Source organism: Theobroma cacao, chromosome 9 (assembly GCF_053813885.1).
Source record: "Theobroma cacao isolate CCN51 chromosome 9, ASM5381388v1, whole genome shotgun sequence".
In the NCBI taxonomy this organism is placed as follows: Eukaryota; Viridiplantae; Streptophyta; class Magnoliopsida; order Malvales; family Malvaceae; genus Theobroma; species Theobroma cacao.
In genome coordinates, this window is record NC_142647.1 from 37,505,705 (window position 1) to 37,528,029 (window position 22,325).

At 32.7% G+C, this 22,325-nt stretch overlaps 1 protein-coding gene across 1 annotated transcript in view; it reads right to left on the reverse strand.

Annotated features, from left to right (window-relative positions):
* Positions 1-20,880, reverse strand: part of GSL10 (glucan synthase-like 10) — a 38,456-nt gene extending 17,576 nt beyond the window's left edge. The window contains exons 1-32 of the mRNA XM_007014743.3: positions 20,706-20,880; positions 19,918-20,139; positions 18,777-18,874; positions 18,140-18,303; positions 17,271-17,367; positions 15,419-15,529; positions 15,200-15,325; positions 14,349-14,438; positions 13,007-13,104; positions 12,781-12,898; positions 12,522-12,647; positions 11,139-11,215; positions 10,982-11,060; positions 9,883-10,005; positions 8,928-9,030; positions 8,650-8,773; positions 8,333-8,522; positions 8,174-8,226; positions 7,984-8,044; positions 7,816-7,897; positions 7,265-7,314; positions 6,856-6,942; positions 6,646-6,722; positions 6,502-6,526; positions 4,961-5,055; positions 4,722-4,803; positions 4,419-4,582; positions 4,214-4,334; positions 3,569-3,666; positions 3,393-3,483; positions 3,140-3,300; positions 2,926-3,035 (exon numbers count right to left, since the gene is read on the reverse strand). Of these exons, the coding sequence (XP_007014805.3) occupies positions 2,926-3,035; positions 3,140-3,300; positions 3,393-3,483; positions 3,569-3,666; positions 4,214-4,334; positions 4,419-4,582; positions 4,722-4,803; positions 4,961-5,055; positions 6,502-6,526; positions 6,646-6,722; positions 6,856-6,942; positions 7,265-7,314; positions 7,816-7,897; positions 7,984-8,044; positions 8,174-8,226; positions 8,333-8,522; positions 8,650-8,773; positions 8,928-9,030; positions 9,883-10,005; positions 10,982-11,060; positions 11,139-11,215; positions 12,522-12,647; positions 12,781-12,898; positions 13,007-13,104; positions 14,349-14,438; positions 15,200-15,325; positions 15,419-15,529; positions 17,271-17,367; positions 18,140-18,303; positions 18,777-18,874; positions 19,918-20,131 (3,295 nt within the window). The 5' untranslated portion in view covers positions 20,132-20,139; positions 20,706-20,880. The remainder of the gene's footprint in view (positions 1-2,925; positions 3,036-3,139; positions 3,301-3,392; positions 3,484-3,568; positions 3,667-4,213; positions 4,335-4,418; positions 4,583-4,721; positions 4,804-4,960; positions 5,056-6,501; positions 6,527-6,645; positions 6,723-6,855; positions 6,943-7,264; positions 7,315-7,815; positions 7,898-7,983; positions 8,045-8,173; positions 8,227-8,332; positions 8,523-8,649; positions 8,774-8,927; positions 9,031-9,882; positions 10,006-10,981; positions 11,061-11,138; positions 11,216-12,521; positions 12,648-12,780; positions 12,899-13,006; positions 13,105-14,348; positions 14,439-15,199; positions 15,326-15,418; positions 15,530-17,270; positions 17,368-18,139; positions 18,304-18,776; positions 18,875-19,917; positions 20,140-20,705) is intronic.
* Between the last annotated feature and the right edge of the window lie 1,445 nt (positions 20,881-22,325).

A 22,325-nucleotide genomic window follows, 5' to 3' on the forward strand; every position in this document is an offset into this window, starting at 1 on the left:
ATGCAAGCATCAAGCATGAAGCAAAAGAAATGGGTGGGACATATGACAAAAAGCCTTGGAGATCAAATGCATAGCTAAATTCAACAAAGGCTTGGATTAATTGTCATCTTTTGCTTTCAAAAGCAAAAGGGAAAAAATTGTGTTTCGATACGAACACAAATATTACTTTTTAAATCTTAAGAGTTAAACAGTTTTACATGATCTGACAACTATAGTGAACAATTATCTGGCTTAATATCACATTTCAGCCATTTATCCATTTTTAATCAAGCATTATTAATCTTGGCATGATGCTCAAATAAGCTCGTAAACTATTAAAAAATTTCAATGAACACTTATTTTTTTATTGCATTCAATCAAACCCCTATATTTTTATTTTGGATCAAATAAGACCTTATGACTAATGATTAACTAATTGGCATTAATTAAAATGCCACTTGTCATGTTATATACACTTGGCACTAACATGACTTTGATGTGCAAGGTGAAAAATGCCACATGGTTATGTTATCATGCCAAATTAGCATGTCACGTCATCATCAATTATGTGTCAACATGTCATATTATCATCAATTATGATATGTTAGCATGTCACGTCAGTATCACATGGCATAGAATAATAAATGATATTTTGACTAAGTCAATCATTAGTCATAAGAATTTATTTGACCCAAAATAAAAGTATAAAAGCTTATTTGGCTCAAAATAAAACTACAAGCGCTTGGTTGAAAGCAATAAGAGTACAAAGGCTTATTTGAATTTTCTTGAATAGTTTAAGGGCTTTTTTTGGATATTATGTCATTAATCTTTTATTAGGAAGCACGGACATAAACACAAGACACAAGACACAAGTTCATAGACATGACAATACGGCAATTGTCAAAATTAACATATATTGTGAATGAAAATATAACCAACATGCATTGAAATTCTTTCAAAATATATAGAACTTATTTAAAAAAGATTTAGTTATTACAAATTTTTTTTGTAATTTTGTTCAGATGTATAGATTTTATAATTGTGTTGGATTATTGTAAATAAATCTACCCAAATAGATTTATAGGCTCAAAAGTTATAACTGAATAAAGCTATAACCATCCAACCAAAAGCCCATTTGATCTAGCAAAATCTTATACCCAAGTGCCATCCAATTTAATCTCAATTTCTCTTTCTCAAATGGCGCAATAACAGTTCGCCTGGTTGAACAAAACAACACGTCATCTCCTTCATGGATCATCTTCTTTCAAACTTTTCACTGCTAAATGGAGTCTCACGCACATGAATCGACTCCATTTGAGGCTAAAAACAAGGGAACATTGTGTTGTGTTCATTGCTTCTCTCTCTTCTCTTCTATTTCTCAACTCACTAAACAGAGGCAAGAACATTCTGTCCCCTTACCAACGGCAATAACTTTTTGCCGCTTCACTACCATGTCCATACCATATCCTTCGCTTGTTCATGTCGTATCCAAAATAACATCTTTTATAACTTCTGCTATATCCGGGGATAGACACATATCCAGCCATGCCAAACGTGTGTTCATGCCCAATGTGTATTCGACACAAATACATGGGTGTTACAGCCATATCTGCGCTTCATAGGTCTTTTATTATTTGCTTTTACTTTACAGCAACTTTGACAGAAACAAAAAGCAAATAGCAGAGAATAAGTAAAAAAATGCAACAAAATCTTAGTTAAGTTTTAGGATCACGGTAGGAAGGATAATATCCAAGTACAATAGAAGAAAAAAATAATTGAGTAAACTACACATTTTCCCTTGTTTTTCAAGAAAATCATGCTTTCATATTTCTTTTGACACAAAAATACCTTAATATGTTCAATTAGTGTTAGCAAGTATAAAAATTTTAGTAGAAAGTCAAACATACCCAATTATTAAGAGATTTTTTCAATGAAATGATGTAGATATTAAAAGGGTTACTGAGACATTTGGTACCCATACTATATTCAAAGTCTCAATTTGATACCTTAAGTTTAAAATTTTGCAATTAGGTACTCGAACTTTGCTTTTGTCCATTAGTTTGCACACAAGACTAACATTGTTAGTTAAATGAATGATGTGTCCAAGATATCCAATAAAATGGTAACACGTGGCATGTTTTTATTGGTTGCTTTTGAACACGCCATCCATTTGACTAACCATGTTAGTCTCGTGCCAATTGATAGATAGAAGCAAAGTTCGAGTATGCAAATTTTTAAACTATAGGTACCAAATTATAAAATTTCTTTCTAACCAAAAAAGAGAAAAAAATGTTCATGTTCCCGCCAACCTTTTTTTCTCCTACCACTTCTCACCTACCAAGCATATTGCTGCTTGAAAGAAATCATTCTCAAATAACTAAATTTTGTATTCCTTAAGAACATTATTAATAAATTATAAAAGCTTCTCCAATCCACAGAATGAGTACACCTAAGATCAAACACATGATTAGTGAGCTGGTCACACTTGACAGGTCTGTCAGACTCCAAAAATGTAAACATGTGACATTATTCAAAAAAGAAAAAAAAACACTTAATCCATGTATCCACGGATAACATATATAAAAAGAAAAGAATTATCTTCTTTTTCCCTTACCAAAAAAATAGGAGCATTGAAGGAACCCAAGTCAATTAATCCAGCAAATAATATAAGAAAGAAAATAATTATCCATTTTCATTTCTTTTTTTCCGGCCAGGGGGGGGGGGGGGGGGGGGAGACAGAATACAGAGAGAGAAAGCCAGCTAGGAACCTTCAAGTTTAACTCAATTAAACCAATCTAATATTTTCACAATTCAACACCTTCCTATAACAATAAGCAGGTACATTTCTAATTTTGCACTAATCAATCAAGGAAATATCTAGACAACGTGAAACATAAAATACAGTAATCTTCAGCTTGAGACATAGCAAAGTGAGGTGGAAAGTACCTGGATATATCTTCTGGAGGTAAAACAAAATAGATATTCCATCCTCGTTCTTCTTCAACAATTCATTCATACTATAAAGCACAATCTCGGAATAATATGGAGTAAACACACTGCATTAATTTATTTAAAACAAGCATGAGAACATGAAAACTGATCAGGAAGATACACTAATACCTAAAAAGACAAAAGAGATTCACAAGGAAAAAGGTAAAACCTGAAGGACAGCATCTCATGAACAGGTCTCGGTGGGGGCATATCCATGAAAAGTGAATTTGTGAAGAACTCCAGCCTACGTCCTGCCTCAAGATTTTTGGGAACATTTGAGGCTGAATCTTTAATCGTTAATAGAGAATATAATCTTTTGACTTGTGCTTTCTGAATATTAAAAAGTAGCATAATGCCATTAGAAGCAAGGAAAAAAACTAAAGCTAGAAAATACTAGTAGAGTTATATAATCCTTAACATACCAACTCAGGATCTCTTGGCCATTTCAAGTTTGCAAATAGCCGACCTTCAGTCCTAGCTTTTGAAATGTTATTCCATTGTTCATAGTGTTCCCTAGAATACAACAAAAGTTACATATTGATGGAGAGCACATTTCATATGTCCCACATATAAGCAAAGACTAGAATATTTGACAGACCTCATATTGATGGCAAGCACATCATGCCGCACAACATCATATAGATCTTGAACAGCCTTAACAGCACCTTTTTCATGCTCCGGCTTTTCAGCCTGATTCTGTACAAGCCACATTCGAAACAAAGGACATAAATAAGTACTAAAAACTCCAACAACTGTGAAGCAGAAAAAGATACAATATATATATATATATATATATATATATATTTTTAAAGGTAAAAAGCTACAATATATAGATAATTCTTCATTTTTGCATCACTCGTTCCTATTTATGGATTCAGATTTTTATGAGAAAACATGGAAGCTATGACATAAACCTGAAGTCCTAACTATTCAAATTTCAATTATACTCCTTCCCACGGTCACAACATAAACTGTAGCACAACAAATTTAAATTTCTATTTCACTCTTTTCCTTGGAAATTAGTAAATCGAGATTGAATCATAGAAGAGGCTTTTCAAACGTTAGAGATGAATGACTAAATAACACTTTTGCATCCTCGTAGAGGGCAGAAAAGCATGCAGAAATAAGAACTATCCGAAAAAGTACAAAATACAAATAAAAGGAAAAAGAAGACAACAAATATACAGCAGGAATTTTGCTTTTATACCACAAGTGAATCAAGAATAAAAGCAATAAAACCAACCAGAATTCCTAAGAGAGCAGTAACCCGCGAAATAACCAGTTGCAGCTTGTTTAGCTGAAAATCAACATGGATACTCTTCTTCTCTATACTGGCTTCAATGCCCTCATATATCCTCTCAACCCTAAGGAAAATAGATACAACATAAGAATATCATAAGAGCAACATTAATTCTTTACTGAACTCCAACAATTTAATAAGAATTTACCACATCCTTCCTTCAGCTTCCAATATCTCTGTCAGTATAAACCGGAGGGCATGGTAGCATTCCTGAACTGCATACTTCATATGGTCATCCCTTGAAATCCTTTCCCAGAGCTCATCTTGTGAATCTATTATTCTCTCAGCGGCACAATTATTAGCCAAAAATATCTGCAATAGTACATTGAAGATGAAATTAAACACAGGTTTAATCAATAACTGTTGAAAAAAGAAATCGTTTAAACAAAATTAAAGAAGTAAATATATAATATAAAAGAAAAATATAACTATTATTAGAGAAATCAAAGACCTTGCTAGCAAGAAGAAAAAGGGGCCACTGAACCAAGGGGAGACTCCCCGTATTTTTAGGCATTAAAAGTAACTCCATTTCCCTGCAGTAAAGGACAAGAAGTGAATAAGGGGAAATAAATCTCATCAAAGAATAGCACCTACATATCAACATTATGGAACCCACAAATACACAATCCACCCAAGAGCCAATACAAAGGAATCTATTAAATCAACAAGAACAGAATCAAGAACACTCACAAGTTAGTTAAATAATCTTCTTCCCTCAAATTTTTGATAATTTCATTCCAAACGGGAGAGAAACGAGCAGCATCAAACTTGTTCTTCTCCACAACCTTACAAACACAGAGCAGTAAGTTCCCAAAGAATTAGTTGCTGACTTATAATGTAAAGAAACAATAACCAAAGATGAAAGAAGAAACCCTCAGTCCTATAGATTAAACAAGCTGAGTCACACATTACCATGGTAATGCAATGACGAAAATGTTCTTTCTTTTTTTTCCAGATAAAATTTTGAAGCTACTAATACATATAGCAATGACTTTGTCATTAAATGGAGCATACAATAAAAACAAAATGATGGTCACAAATTTTAATTAACAGTTTTGAATTACTCTTTTTTCTTTGTATAAAAAAAATATGAACGGCTCTAAATTAGAACCAATGCCCAAATCGACTCTATCCTTTCCATTTGAGCCATGCCAAATGGAAAACTCCCTATGAATTATCTACTAAGTATTGGATATAGTTGAGTCAAATTCACAAATTAATAAACACTATTTACAATCTACACACTTGATAATAATGAAATTTAAAAGTTAACTACCAAAATACCATTATTTTAATGTCATCTCAAATAAAAAATAAAATATTTTACCTTTTGAATTTAGAGTTTAGACCTGTATATTATCCAGTGACCATTATATTCACAAAGCAACAAGCATAAATAAATTCACAACTTAGTATATTTTTTACTTCTATTCTACATCATGTTATTAGAACTTTATTAAAATCTGTTAATAGTTTATTGATAAACTTAATCAAATAATAACTGAATTCTAATACAAAACTATATCAAGTAATTGAGGACGTTCTACACTTCAACTACCATACTATTTTTGAAAAGTAATGGTTGATAATATTAATAAAATCAGATAACCAAAAATATGAAATAACACCTGAGACATGATATATTACTTATTGATCAATTAAAATTTTGGCATTAGGGGTTACTTCTTAAATGTCATGGGATAACAAAGCAAAAAGCAATCCAGCGAGTTAGAATAACAAAAAGAATAGAAAAACAAAAAGGCAAAAACTACAGAATTTGACAATAGAAAAATGAAAAAAAAATACATATTACAAAAGACACGTGCCAATGATTTGTTGGAGATGGAGGAATAAATACAAAGTAAAGAGTGTTAACAGCAAACGTAATGGCCAAACAAAACCAGTAGATTGAGAAAGAAAAGTAAGGGACTCAGTTTACTGTTCTGGTGAGAGGGTGTACTGTTCTGCTGGCAGTGTCATGTGAGAGGGTGTACTGTTCTGCTGGCAGTGTCATGTGAAAGGGTGACAATTTTACCACAGCAGTGCACCTATGTACCTTACTTTGGCTATATAGTAGTATAATGGAAACCGTAGCATAAAGAAGCAATGTTACTACGGTTAAAGCACAACTTCAAGTCGAACAGTGACTATGTAATACATACCCACCTTCAAAAAGTAGTTATTCTACTGTTTCTCAGTTATAACCAATTATAATATGCATAATCCCTCACCTGGTTAGTGGACGATGTAGAAGTCCTGCAAAACAAAAAGTTTCTCACATAATTAAAAAAAACAAATACCAAGAGAAAAAAGGAGCAAGCATATTAACCATTCAAAATGAACCACAATTGTTGTACTATGTTTAAGTGTCTGACCTAACAGGATGAAGCGTCTTCATAAAAGCTGCTGGAAACTCCTCAAAAAGTTTTTGGACAGCACCCAAAGATCTAATCTGAGATTTCACAAAAAGGTTCAAAGCACAACTCAAGTGGAAAAAGAAAGTATATTGGGGAAAGAAGACTGACAAGCAAGAAAACATAGTAAGTGTGCATAAAATAGACATAGGTCAGACGAAAACTACATACCTCCCCAAGACGATCTCTTGCCCCAAGCAAGAATCCCCACACAGCAGATAAGACGGTGTAAAAAAGGTAGATGTCTAAAAGATACATCTGTGGCAAAAGAAGGGAAACAAAAATACATATATAACTAATATAGAAAAGGGAACTATTCACTGAAAAAAACTGAATCTCTCCACTATATCTTAGCAAGACATCCACCACAAACACAACCAAATATAAAACAGATAATAAAAATTATTTCACTTGCATGTATATCTAATTCCCTGCCATCGAATCACTTTAAATTAAGAGAATCCCTTTAAGGTAAGCTATTGCTCAAAATGACATCATGACCCGTTTATCCACATGTATCAGGAATTCAAAGGACTTGGTATTTCATATCTTTAGAAACATATCAGGGATTCCAACTTACAGCTATCACTGGAGCCCATAAAGTAGCCACTGTCAGAGCATTATGGTTATCTGCATGCAAAGAGATATTCTCAAAGAAAGTCCAAATGTGTATCTAATTATAACAAACATAACAGCGTCAAAACTTCCAACAACAAACATAGAATGGGAGGAAAGTGAGGACATGGAACAAGAGAAAACTCCAGGCAGAAAGTCAACATAATATTTATGCATCAAATATAGTTTTGATTCCTTTATTTATACTCCGGCAGAAAAGCACAGACATGCTAAACAATTAAGCAACTCGTGATAGGTTGGCTTTATATATTTATAGAGAAGCCACTACACTAAACAAACAGAATTTCAAGTTTTAGATTCTACAACTATACCTATTTTCTTCCCAAATAAGAAATCAATTTCAAGTAGCTAAAAGATATCAGTCAGTACATTCAACATACATATTTTACAATTTAAAAAAAAAAAAGGAAGGCAATTCTTTCAGTCGTTTGACTACATAACAAAAAAAGTTAATGCATCATAAAATTTTATGACATGAACATGCAAAAGGCATACTTTTAGATACAAAATCATGCCAAGAATATTGTATAGCATCCATAGTCACTATAGTCCTTGTCGGCTTCACCAAGGGCTTAATCTGCAAAATTCAGATAGAGCATTATAAAGATAACCAAACAAAAGATCAACATCCACACTACATACTGTGTAACAAATGCCTCATACCTGGAAAAAATAGGCAAATGAAAATTTCCCGCTCAAGATGATGAGCCAGAAAACCATATATCTGTATCACAAGTACATAATAAAACATTTAAAAGGTATACATCAAGCATTCAATGAAAAGAAAAATTTCATTCCCAATGTGCCTAGGGTACATAATCAAGGAACCTCAAGGACAGAGATTACAGATTACTTGATAAAGTCAGTAGTCCTCTCATACATGCCAAGTCCAACATAGTACCGTTCCTTTGAGAATGAACACAACAAAGAATATTAATAACAGAGAGAAGAATTAGCAAAGAAATATAAAACAGTAAACAGAACACAAAGTACAAAAATAGAGAATGAAAACCTGGCGCATCCATTTGATAAAGCGAATCAAAGACCAGCGATCACACTGATTGGTCAAACGATGGCATGCTGGTATTCGCATGAGAAAACTTATGAAAAATTGGATACCAGCATAGATGCCTATAACAATCAAATACAATCTGAAAACAACTGAATCCGAATTTGGTTTACTCTCTTCCTGTAAAGCTTTCCTGCATTAGTGATGGTTGAACATTAAAAGAAGTTAAATCTTATATATAAAACATATATATGTGCAAGTTAAACCAATGAAATTAAGTCAAAAAAAATAAAGTTTCAGCAAATTGACTGAGAACATACACATAAAGGAAAGATATAACGACTGATGCAACACTGAACCAAACAAATCGAAGCAAAATTCTGGAAACAGCTAGGCGTCGTGTGGTCGAATATGCGCCATACATCATGAAAACATCCAAAACACCTACATTATGAGGCAAGAACTTCAGCAATTTAAGTGAAACATTTTAGCAGCAAGAAGAAACAAAATTCTCATCAGTCAATTATCACAGTAGTTAATTATCTATTTAGAAAAACCAAGAAACATGAAACATAAGCAGATGCAAAAAGAAACCTACTTTCAATAAACTTCATCACTACAAAAGTTGGACCAAGACTGAGAACTTCCCGTAGAGTCTTCGAGTTCAGATGTCCATCATTGAATGCAATGATCGTGAGTCCCTAATAGAGAGAAATAAGCTAGCAATTCATAAGAATGGTTAAGATATAATAATGATAGTTATGGATAATGAATAGCTTCCATTTAAAAAGAGAAAAGAACTCTATTCTAAGTAAGGTGAAAGAAAAATACAACTCTATTCTAGCACAAAATTGGAGTATCCATAGAAGGCTCAAAGATCAATGCAATCATAATAAAAGAATGCAATTAAGGATCAAGCAGTTTCCATTTTGTATATGCAGATGAAAGGAGTAGTTTAACAGAAACATGGAATTAAATGGAACATGAACTGTTGGACATTGGATAAAGGAAATTGGCTAACAGATGGAACCCACACCAGCACATATTAGAATAAACTAGGTGAGTGGAGAAAATTACACAGAGCAATACAGTTAATATCTCTTTGCTTTCAAAATATATTTAGTACCTAGCCATTTCTCAAATACATTTTTGAGGGATGAAAACTCTGGACTAGATCAATTGGGGAAAAACAAAAACTTTAGTCTTGCACCTATCAGTGATGGCCAATACTTAGGGATCCAAATTTCAGCCTTCAATAAAGGAGACTGCAAAAAGGAGAGGGGGCAGGGAGAGACAGATGGAGAGGGAAAGTGGCAGTTTTCATGTTCTTAAATTTTATAGAAGAAAAGAATTACAATCAGACTAGAGTAGCCATTCCACAAAGAAAAAAATATTAATGATGTGGGACAGGAAATCGAAAAGAGAAGAAGGTGCACGTTATTGGCATGTGCCTTCAGAAGTTTTACACACACCAAACCAGAAAAGAAGAAGAAGAAGAAGAAGAAAGAACTACAAAAGTACATAGAAACAAGCCATCATTTAGAGTTGCAAACCTGAAACATCATAGCAAGAAATATCCACAATCGATGAAAACTATGGTAAAGATGGAAAAATGTCCGGTGCTCAACAAATGAAGTTTTCCCTCGATGTTGACCTCCTCCAGATTTAAGTGGATTCTGCAAAATAAAAAGAATAGAAAGAAACACTAAATTGTAGCAGTTTACAGTGCAAATAAACAGTCAAGACCCACAAAAACCAAAGAAAACAGGGTATTAATTAAAACATAGGCCCGTCAAACAGATTCCCTAGCAATAGAGGGTTGTTGGTGCAAGAGAGCAAATTAAAGAAACATAGCAATAAAGATAACAAACACCAAAATACTTACTGCAATAATCAAGTTTCCATTTAAAGTTCCTTCAATTACCAGATGAACAGTTCAACTTTATCTTGAAAAAATCACAGTGCACTTTGAAGCTCATATCTTCCTTTTGAAACAAAGATTCTTAAGTAAAAGAAGCATAATGGAGATGGAAAACAAGGTGGTCTAGGACAGGGTCCATTGGTTAAATCAATTAAAAAAAAAAATTTAAGGTAACAAGGAAAAAGAATAGAAATGATTTCCAATTTCCAAATATTTGAAAAAATTAAATATTGGGCATACTGATAGAGAGCTCAATCTAACAGGTAATCATTCTAACTATTTCGCAGCAAAAACAATCCCTGCTAAAACAAAATGTAGGCTAAAAAATCAAACTGATTATCCCTTCAACATTCTCACAAACCCATTAGCTTGAAGCCTCTTTGACTTCAAGTACAAATGTAAAGCAGACAATTGTTCAAAGAAACTTGTAAATTTCAATTTTTGAAATTTCTATCATTATTCAAGAACAACAAACAGTCTCTCGAAAAACATGTATTTTAAATATAGGTCATTTAAAGATGGTTCACTTACATTATTTGTTGAACATGTTAGGTTTAGAGAAATTATTCATCAACCTTAATTATGAGCAAAATATTGTAAAAAAAAAAAAAAAAAGAAAACTTGCAACCTGCATTCAAATATCTGAAGGAAGAGAACACATCTAACAGGAAACAAAATCCTTAACCTAATTCCAACCATGATGCAAAGTTGAACAGTGGTTAGATGCAAACCTTTGACCTTGGTTTTGGCTTCTGGAAAAAAGATGAACTTTTGCGCCAAGGCCAGCTAAGCTCAAAACAATGAAGTGACCTGAAAAAGCAACAGATGGTCAGCCATCAAAACATGTAAAAAAACCTTAAAAGAGTATCAATCTTGCCAAAACATTACCAAAAATATTCATTAAAATCATCATAATTTCTCCAAGCGGAATGTGGTGCTCGGCCATTGCCATTGTTTGCAGCCTCCTGTATTCCAAATTTCAATGCATAGTTAGAAACATGAAGACTTTCATGAGGAAACAAGTGTCAGTGTGAGTATCAAGCAGCTGCCACCTATATAGCAAAAAGACCCCAAGATAAGATCTAGCTTTATTAGTAACAGAATATTTGTAATTTCTTGAATCCCTCCCTTGGATTATGCAGCTCTTGTTCTATTTTTAAATGTAAATAGAGCTTTGCAGCTACTTCCACCACTAGTTTCTCTTCATTTCTACAATTATCATACATCAAGAGCCATCCACGACAAGTACTCCAGTTTCACTATATGCTCTAAACTTCTTCTGACCTGAAACAGAGCTGACTAGGCTCCAATATTAAAGTAACACAGGGTCCTTAAGCATGCAGCACTATAAGCAAATGCAAAATTCTGGGATATGGGTTCAAAAAAAGAAGACAAAATTAGTGTTTACATTCCTAATCAGCTTACGGGCAGTTAAATCGCAGTAAAAAGGACCTACAATAACATTTAATGCAACTTTAGCAACCAATCAGACCTATATGAGACTTCAGCAATGACAGAAAGAGTTCATAAGTAGCCACACCACAACCTCCATTATAGCTTAAAACTTCCGTAAAATATCAGAATCAATTTCCCTTCACCCATGGGAAATAATAGAAAAAGCATAAATTAACTTCACCATGAGGGTTTGCTCAAAACACAGTTTGCCCATGACCTGTGTGGTTTTGAAAGACACATAACCCTGTAAATTACTTCATTACTAATAGGAGGTTACACTGACAGTTTTTAATAAAATGAAAACTTTCATAATAACTTATTATTACCCTTATTCTACTAAATTAAGACTTCAAATTACATGTAAATATACAAAAGAATTCCACCGGTTAAATATGTACAAATAAGTCCCTCAAACTAACAGTCCAAACCAGAGGATTGTACATGGGCCTATAGAGATTCACCTAAACCTAATGGAGGTAAAATGCCCTCGAGAAAACACTGCAAATAAGTGTATATGGGCTGCTGGCACCTCTCCTCTCAAATTGTGCAAAAGTTAAAAGGCTTATTCATTTGGGAACAAGGAACTAAAATGAAGAACAGAGTTAATCAGGAAAAAAGTTGACAACAAACATAAAGACCCATTAACTTAACCATAATCAAAGTCAAAATTATTCATGGGTAAAAGCCACTATCCACAATCAGCTCATCTAAAACCACTTAACCACATTTAAAACTAAAAAACTTAGGCAAACCAGTAACTGAAGTGGAAATATAAAAATATTGTTAACAACTTGCTGCTGAGAGATTGAGACATACCGCAGCAACCACCTCAAACAGCGGAGTGATAACTTGATCAAGGAATGATACACCACTTTCAGAACAGCAACTATTGGCTGGTTGTGCCATCTGCTGCCTTAGAATTTCATCCATTTCCCTCACCATCTGCACACCAAAGTTACAGTTCAAATGTGAGTACAAGCTTAAAAACAGCCCTTCACAATAACAAATTGCAAACAAGCATTTTACAATATAGGAATAAGTTTGACATCAACAGAATAACTCTAGGTTCACTTACATGATGAAATATGTAGCACAAGCATTCTGGAAGAAATCTGATGTTGGCAGCTTCACCCCAAATTAAGAAGTACAAAGAAACAAAGAGTAATTTCTTCTCCCTGCTAACAGCATCCAGACTGCACAGGACAATTAGTAGTCCATAACTCTTAATTGTCGCGGGTCATAAACAAAGGGCACTCACAAAATAGTCACAAAGTAAACTACAAGGAGATGGAAATCCTCACTTGCTCCAAACAGGTTGAATACACAAGTAGTTGCACCATTCGATGTAGTTCTTAAGAGACTTAAGAAACACCTTCTGCACTGCAGCCTCATCCAATTTCTGAAGAAAAATCAAGGTAAAAGATCTGGATCAAATGATGAGAATGCTGAATGCAAATTAATTGTACCCAATTGAAAAACAATGTCACATAAACCAGCCCTCAAACAGAATGTTAAATATCAGGAGTTACAGAAGTAATAATTAGAGTGTGAAAAAAAAAATCTAAACTACTAAAATAAGATAAAAGGCCCAATTGAATTAACAGCCAAATACACCAGCCTTAAACAAAATCAAGGTTAGGTATCTAGGCTAATGGGAAAATGTGAAATTCTAAACTCTTCAAATAAGTTCAAAATATTCAACTCAGAAACAAAACGACAATCATTTTACAGCTGCATGCACCATACCTTTAATAGAGATTTCAAATTCTACTAAGGAACCACCAAGATTAAGTAATCAAAACAAGAATTAGCTTTACATTTACCATGAAAACATCTGTTGATGGAAGCGAAACAGAAAAGGATGAAGCACGAAAAATGAAACAGAAAGAGATAGAGAGGGGGAAACTTTAAATAGAAGTTAAATTCAACTGCCATGCGTCAAGTTTGGCTACATGAACAAAGACACATTTCTGGTTTTCAACATGATAGCTATTAGAGAGATCAACAGTGCGAGCATTACATTCTAATTTTCGTTAATGATCAAATTTGACAATCTGAAATCCTCCATTGTTAGTATTATCTTCTTGATTGACAAATTTTGTAATGGTTAGATCCTAATTTGAGCATTTAAGCTGTTTTTTTCCTCTTTTTCCATTTTTTGAGCAGTCATAAAATCAACATTTTGTCTCCACCTTAAGTTCTAACCAAAAGTAACGAGCAAAATCGAAGCTTAGATTACTCTTCCTTCTTCTCTTCTGGTCAAACAATAGCAAAGTTTAATTCAAGTAGTTCAAAGTGCTAGTTAAAGCTATTGTCAGACAGGGTAAGCCAACAAGGAGAAGACATGTAACCACCAAAAACCCACTACTTCTGAACTGTGAACTGTAAAATATTTGCATGAAAGGGAAAAAAGACCAACCCACAGACAAAATTTAGGAGCACAGTCCTCGCTCACTGCATACACGCATCAAGCAAATATAACCAAAAGAATCTTAGTAGAAGATCATTATTGAGAAAAATGGAAAGTGAGTGCTGTCACCTCTCCAAACGTTTCCAAAACCAGGGACCTCTCAAAAGCCAATCATGGGGCATTCAATAAACATTGGAAAGTTCAGCAAAATAGCAAAGAATAACACAACTTACTGGTTCAGTTTCTTCAGGTATACCAAGTCGAGATTGTTCATTGGCAAGCAGGAGAACTATATGTTCACGTTGGTTAGAAACATTGTCTTTCTGAAATCAGAAAAGTATATGAATCAGACCTTAAATAAAAATGTCAAAAGTGACAAAATTGACACTAAAAAGACAGATATTTAATCAATGATAAGTTTAAAGAACAATTACATGAGGATGAGTAAAGAAATTAGAAACACTATCATAAGATAAATAATTGAAACTAATAAGAAAACTATGGACCAAGAAATTATATTTCAGTCAAATGCACTGAAATGTTTTTACTTTTCTCATGTAAATTATTATTTGATACAGCACAACGCAAAATATGCACAATGAAGACATTGCTCAAGTCCAATCTATAAGCTAAGTAGTGAGTGCAACCATCACAAAGGAAAATAAAAGCCAATATATGTTCAATCCAATATCAAACACAATCTACGAAGGTCAACTTATGGTTTCCTGGCTGGTTAAATTGGGACGTATGCAGCAAGGGATAGTTAGAGGTTGATAGTTTCTACAAGACCTAGACCTTCCAGGAGGAAAAAGGGTTGCACATGTGAAACTACAGAATAAATAAGCATGAAAGCAGACCAAGGCAGGCAACATACAAAGGTAAATTAGCAGGCAAGCAGGGGCCAAGAGAAAAAAGCCATTGGAAACTTCAAGAAAACACAGGTACTGCAAGCTGATGCTTACATAGGATAGGAGATCCTATCCAATAATGTTGTTTAAACTTAGAAATACTGAAGTCTACAAATAGTAAATAAAATAGCATAAAGGAAAACACCATATATTCCATGTCATCATAGAAGACAAACCTGAAATCCAAAAACATAATGCAGAAAATCCAAAAGATCAGCACTCCTTGTATCAGGAATAGAAAAATCGGCGGGCAGTCTTGGCAAGCCCCTAAAGTACTTTAACTCCGAAACAGCTGCTCGTACCTGCCCATATATTTTTGTAGTTTAGTAGAATTTAGAAAAAAAAAGCTAAACTACATTTTAATATGAGCTCTAGAAAGAGCAAAAAGATCTAACCTCAGGGAATGACGCAATAGCATCTGTTATGGTAGGAGCATCCAATGGGATAATGTTATAAGCAATGAGGTCCTCAGTCATGGCTGCATCTGAATCAATGACCCGTTTCAGCTGCTCAAAAGAAATTACAATTACACAAACAGGTACTTGAATCATAAGATCATAGTACTATGGAACAGCACACTACAGAATATGATGACACAATTTTTGACAACTAAAAAAGAGTGCATATTGCATATGCCAAATTGCTATAATAGCCCAAATCAATTTTACTGAAAATGATACTAACACAACATCACAGTGTTGAGAGATCCCACGGGTTATGTGTTTGTGGTAATATAGTATTTGCTGACAACAAAATATATCAGATGCTTTGAGGAGACAAAGTGGCTTCACAAAATATGTTTCATAGAAAACATTAAATCAAGGCATACATAGAACTAATAATACCAAGGGTGTACGCTGACCATAGCCACGTGCCTTGAGTAATTATGTTTACTAGGAAAAACATGCAATGTAATAATTAAATAGATTAAAAGAATCCTAACCCAAAAAAGAATCAAAAAGAAAAACCTTTTAATACTCTACCACCATTCACTCTTCTTTCCTACAAAATAGCTCACGACAACTGACAAAAACCAAAGTGAAAATCTATGAACCTCCTCAGAAATAGGAACATCTATGGGAAGTGCTCCCATACTAATTATGAGGATTAGCTTCTTATAAACAAAAACAATTCCCAATATGATAGAGCGGTTTTTCAAATTGAAACAGCTAAAATACCTATTAGGTGACTGGATTTCATTTGAGGCAAAACTTGATTCCATTCAAAGACTACTAGATCAAGAAATAATTCAAATTTTACTATTGCTGCAACTGAAAAAAGGAAAAAAACAACAACAAAGGAAACAGGAGTTGCTCATAGTATATTTGGAAATAAAACTAGCAACAGCACAACCTATCAGTTGCAAAGCATCTTAGATTGAGTGATGCTACAGCTCCAATACCACAACTTACACAGGAAGATTACCACTTTCACCATTCGTGTGTTATAAACTGACATTCAATGAGTTTAAGAAGTAAAAAACCCCATATGCTCAATAATGCATATAAAAAAACAAGACAGACTCCCAACTAAGACACCTAGATGACTCCAATAATCGTTTCTCAATGGCAAGAAAATTTACTAGTTTAAAAAGGAAGGAGAAAAGAAAAAGCACTACAGCAGAAAAAACGAAATTACTTTTAAAAAAAACAGACATGAAAGAAAAGAAAAACAGTATGGTGTGACCTAACATCTAACCATTTTGTACTTTGCCATTTTGACAAAGCTGTAGAAGGTATGCATTCCCCTCAATTATAATCTAGAAGCTACGAATGAGATTACTTTTTGACCTCATAGAAACTTCAGTAAAAGACGAATCAAAGTACAGCTTTTCAGAGAATGTTGTTGGTCAGTCAAGATAAGGATATCTCCATAACATCTATCAGCTTCTCAACAATTCCTAGCTCTATCTGAAGCTGCAAGTCTTGGCCCAAGCAGAAGTTGTTTTTCAAACCCCAATTTGGCCTAACTTCAACTTTCTAAAGCAGAGAAGCTACTCAAAAAGCCAAACCACAGTTTAACATTCTGAATATGGAACGTTATTAGAATACTGCTAGATTATGCATATATTTAAAGAAATTGTTTAACGATGCGAACAAAAGAATTGCTTAAAGACAAAGAAGTTTAGAAGTTAAGTGATATGTGCACCTCACTGAAGCTTAAAATCCACCATTTAAATTTGAAGCACAACAACAAAAAATATCAGTTAAAAATATTTAAATAACAAATAAAGGCTATACCACCAACCTCCTCAGGGATTTCCTCTGTCAACTGCTCCAATACCATCCCCAAAACTCTTAATGTTCCAAAAACCTTTTTCCTCTTCAATGTCTTCTGCTCCAACCTAGAATTAGAAAAACAGGAGTGAATAAAACAATGTAAAACAAAGAATAGGAAAAATGGAGATCAATCAAGCAAAATCACCACCAAAGTTATAAACAGACTAACCCCATCTATTTAAAAATGGTATTCAAAAAAGTCAATTGCATCATGAAGCAACAGATTCATTTTATAAATAAAGAAATTTAAGGTTTAACCAACAACAATGCATAAATGCCAAATAAAATTATAGCACAGCAAGCAACAATTAATTTGTCTCTTTTTTTTAACACTTTTGGGTTTGGTGAGCCTTGAGTAGACTACGATATTTTTGAACCTCAATAACACTCTTGTGTGATTTTTCTTTTCAATTTATCACACATGCCACACAGAAACATTTGCACTAACTAAATGGAAAAATATATTAGTAACTTTGAGGAATCTGATACGATGCACATATACGACCCACAACATCATTTATTGCAACAAGAAAGTCAATTGAAGAGGCATTTATGTAATATCAAAAAAATGACACTTAAAGAGGCATAATGCTAATAGAGTTAAACATGTAACCAACCATAGCATGTATGTATTTCAGGACTCTTAACACATAATCAAAATTGATCAAGGTACCCAAAATACTCAATTGAAGACTCGGACCACACAAGGAATCACATTTACAAGGAAGAGAAATTTTTTGAGAAAGGGGAAGCAGATAAGCAAAGAGTGCAATAATATACAAACATAAAGGAGAGAAGCTATGGTTAAAAAGGCATGATCCCTATTAAGATACTTACTCCCCAAGGTTACTGCTAAAAACACCTGACTCCCTCAACTTCATTTCTTCTTCTCGTAGCTTGTCAACATTGTTCTTCTCTCTATAAAGCTTGTAGAACTCTTGCAAGCGAGCAATATCTTGGCTCCTATCTATGGTTCCCACTTCTCTCTTCGCTAGCTTTTGCTGAAATTAGCAGAATGGGCCAAGAAATACAAATGACAGTAGGTAGAAACATTAAGAGAACCACATTTTCTGCATAACATATCTTTAGAAAAAATGCATCCAATATTCAAATCAATCATGAGACAGCCACATCAGCCAACCTGCTTCTCCAACAGATCCCAACATGCATACCCTCATAAGCACAAACACAAACCAAAATCCATACATGTGCAAGCAGGTATAATATTTCATCATAAAATGTCAATTCAATTACTCAAGGAGCTCTCAAAAGTAAAATAGACAACCATATTTGAAGAATGTGCTATGAGCATCTAACACACAAGGGAACAAGTAACAATCAACAATTCTACTCACAAACAGCAAAAACATGCACACCAAAAAAGTACTCATTGACCTGCTGTAATAAAAGTTCTCGCTTGGTGAACAGTAGGGCAGAGGAAGCTATCAGCATTTTTTGTAGAGTAGAAGTATACCTTGATGACAGACATTAAACCAGTCTTGAATTGTAAAACACCTCTTCCTTCACTATTAGGATCCAGATTTTGAGCAAGTGAATAGGCATGCTCACATACTGCAGGAAAACAATAAAATTAGCAAGTTCAAAAACATTAAACAGCTTTCATTTATTTGACTTTAAATCATTCATTGTCTATTAACTGTAAGAATTATAGCGTTCTGCAAGGGTTTCAGTTATATAAGATATGTTCACAATCAGTAATGTTTCAATAGAACTAGAAACCCTCTAAGGGCCATAATTCAGTCACACAAAAATTAATGAAAATTAAAAAAGGGCTTTTATCCAAAACATCCACTAAAATTGAAGAGCACATCCCCTCATCACACAAGCTCATATTTAAATGCATGACATGTGAATGCATGTGCACAAAGCAAAGCACTTGTTTTAGGAGCAGCATGAGGGTTTTTTCTGATGCATAAATATCCTATTCTAAGTTCATGACCACTCAACGAAATCAAATGTTGAAGGTTTATGAAACGATGGGAGATGAACCAAAAATTTAAAAAAGAAAAACATGATTAATCATGCAGTACAACAAATAAATCACCAAAACTGCTATATAATGAACATTTAAACTGGCCTCATTTCACTGTACCAAACATTACAAGAGTCAAACACATTCAACCAAAAAAATAAAAGGATAGAAAATGAGGGCATTAAACTTATTTATTCAACAAGGATATCGAGAATATAAATCGCCAGCAGCCAATTATAATGAGAAGGGTTTAAAGTTAGTACAGTAAAAGGAAAAACATAATCATAATCAAATACAAGAAAACATGTAAAAATGAACAAAATTTAGTTTCTTTTTTGGTGACTTCATCATTCATGTGACCTGCAAATAATACAATTGATAAAAGTTTCCTCATGATTTAATGGGTTTATGAATATACAGTATTGTATTAAGACATATATTTGAACCATTTCACATATCATCCAAAAATTCAAACAGAAATAAACATGCCAGTTCCAACTCCAATGATTTACAATGTAGAAACATAAATAAATATAAAGAGCTGCACCATTGTTGGATATAGAATAACAAAACATTCATACCTAGGTATCTTAGATACCAAAGGGAGAAGAGATTAACATACAAATTCTAGCTACGTTGGGATCATCATCCTGAATTTCATCTGCAGCTCTCAGAATTGCATCTATATCCCTATTCTTCGCAAGAGAAGAAGGAACATATCCAGCAATTCCACTAGCAATTCCACCAACAGGCTGACCTATTGTTCTCATCCCAAATCTTTCCCTCCGTAATGCTGCCCGTACTAACCGCTCCCATAGCTCCTCCACTCGAGACATCTTTGCTACTATATATAGAAATCCAAACAACAGAATTCAACTCACTAACAGATTCTAAATAAAACAATTTACAAACAGGCAAAGCATGCAAGTAAACTGAAAATCTATTTTAGCAGAGAGATAACATGTGATCATCATACAACATTATCGAAGTAAAGAACATTCGCTGCCTCATTGCTGGGCGTGGATAAACAGAAAATCAACTAATTAGCACATACTGTGAAACTTTGTTCCTCCAGGAACAACCCATTAAAAAGGGAAAACTCAAAAACATAAATTTAAAAAAAATCTAATTAGAGCACCAAAGATTTGATTTTAAGCCCAAAACGTTAAACCCTAACTCACACGCTACCAGAATCAAAGAAAAAACTCACCTGCGCTTAACAAACGAATTCAAAGTTTGTTGAAGAAAAAAAACATTCTTCATTCATTGTTTTAAAAAAGGCCTAAGATCCAAAGATTTTGCTACTTTTTGTTAGTCTCTTTTCCTCAATTTTCTCGGCAAACAAACAGAGCATTGCAAGTTTACATCAGAGGTAATTTGCAGTTAAACACGAAGAAGAATATGGCGCACCTGATTAAGGAAAGAAAAACCCTAAAGACAGAGTTGAATCGGTGAACTCGGGAGGTTTTAAATAAAAGTAGCTTTTCATGTACGAGAGAGATAATGAAATAGATAGGAAGGTGGTTTTCTTTAAACTCGAAAGGGAACACAGCAAGCAATGAAAATATCAAAAAGAATAAACGAAATTGAATCTAAGTTCAGATTTTTTTTATTAAAAAAAAGTGAAACAGGTTTTACTGATAACAGCCGGTCGGACACGGCTTAAATTTCTATGACGCGGTGAAGAAAACTCTGTCACGTGACAGCCGGTGACCACGTGCCCCCCTCGTTGTGTGTAATTTTTCACAAACCTATAAAAGATTACAAAACCGGCAACTTTTTCCAAAAATTATTACAAGGATAAAAGAGAAGAGTATATATATATATATATATATATATATATATATATATATATATATATTTTTTGAGAGTATCTTTTTAGGGTGAATACTACAATAAGTTTAAACTTCCTGTAAAGTTAATTAATAAAAATTTTAAAAAATAATAAAAACCGATATAACAAGTTAATAGATAAAAATATATTTAATTTTTAAACTTATCTATTTTTGGATAATAACGTAGATCTTTTTTAAACTTACTTAGTTTATTTTAAGTTATTAAACTTTTAAATTTATTTTATTTTTTATTATAAATTATAAAAATATTATTATTTTAATATTAAAATTTAATTTAATTAATTTAATACAATAAAATTTATTTACGTTAACTCTTACAAATTTATATTAAGATTTTAAATATGATTATTACACCTTCATAAGATTTTACGTCAATACATACAACTTTATAATAAACCTTTCTAATAGTAACTTTAATTATTTTTATCTTTATTATTTTTTATTTAAAAATTAAAATTTACATATCATTAAACACTTTTAATCTGAGAATATAAATTTAAATATTTAATTTTTATTAAATTTAAATTATTTTTACTTAATTGACTTGTTACATTAACTCATATACACTTACGTTAAGATTTAAAATTTAGTTATTTCACCTTTACAAGTTTATACTTCAATTTTTACTGTTTTACGTTAAGGCTTTCTAATGTCAACTTTGAATTAGAATTATTTTTACCCTTATTATTTTTTATTTAAAAATTAAAATTTACACATCGTTAAACACTTTTAATCTGAAAATATAAATTTAAATATTTATTTTTCATTAAATTGATATTATTTTTACTTAATTGACTTATTACGTTAACTATTACACACTTACGTTAAGATTTAAAATTTAGTTATTCCGCCTTTACAAGTTTTTACGTTAATTCTTACTGTTTTACGGCAAGGCTTTTCCATGTCAAATTTGAATTAGAATTATTTTTATTCTTATTATTCTTTATTTAAAAATTAAAATTTACATATTGTAAAACACTTTTAATCCGAAAATATAAATTTAAATAGTTATTTTTTTCAAATTGAAATTATTTTTACTTAATTGACCTGTTACGTTAACTTTTACACACTTACGTTAAATTTTAAAATTTAGTTATTTCACTTTTACAAGTTTTTACGTCAATTCTTATTGTTTTACGTCAAGACTTTTTCATGTCAAATTTGAATTAAAATT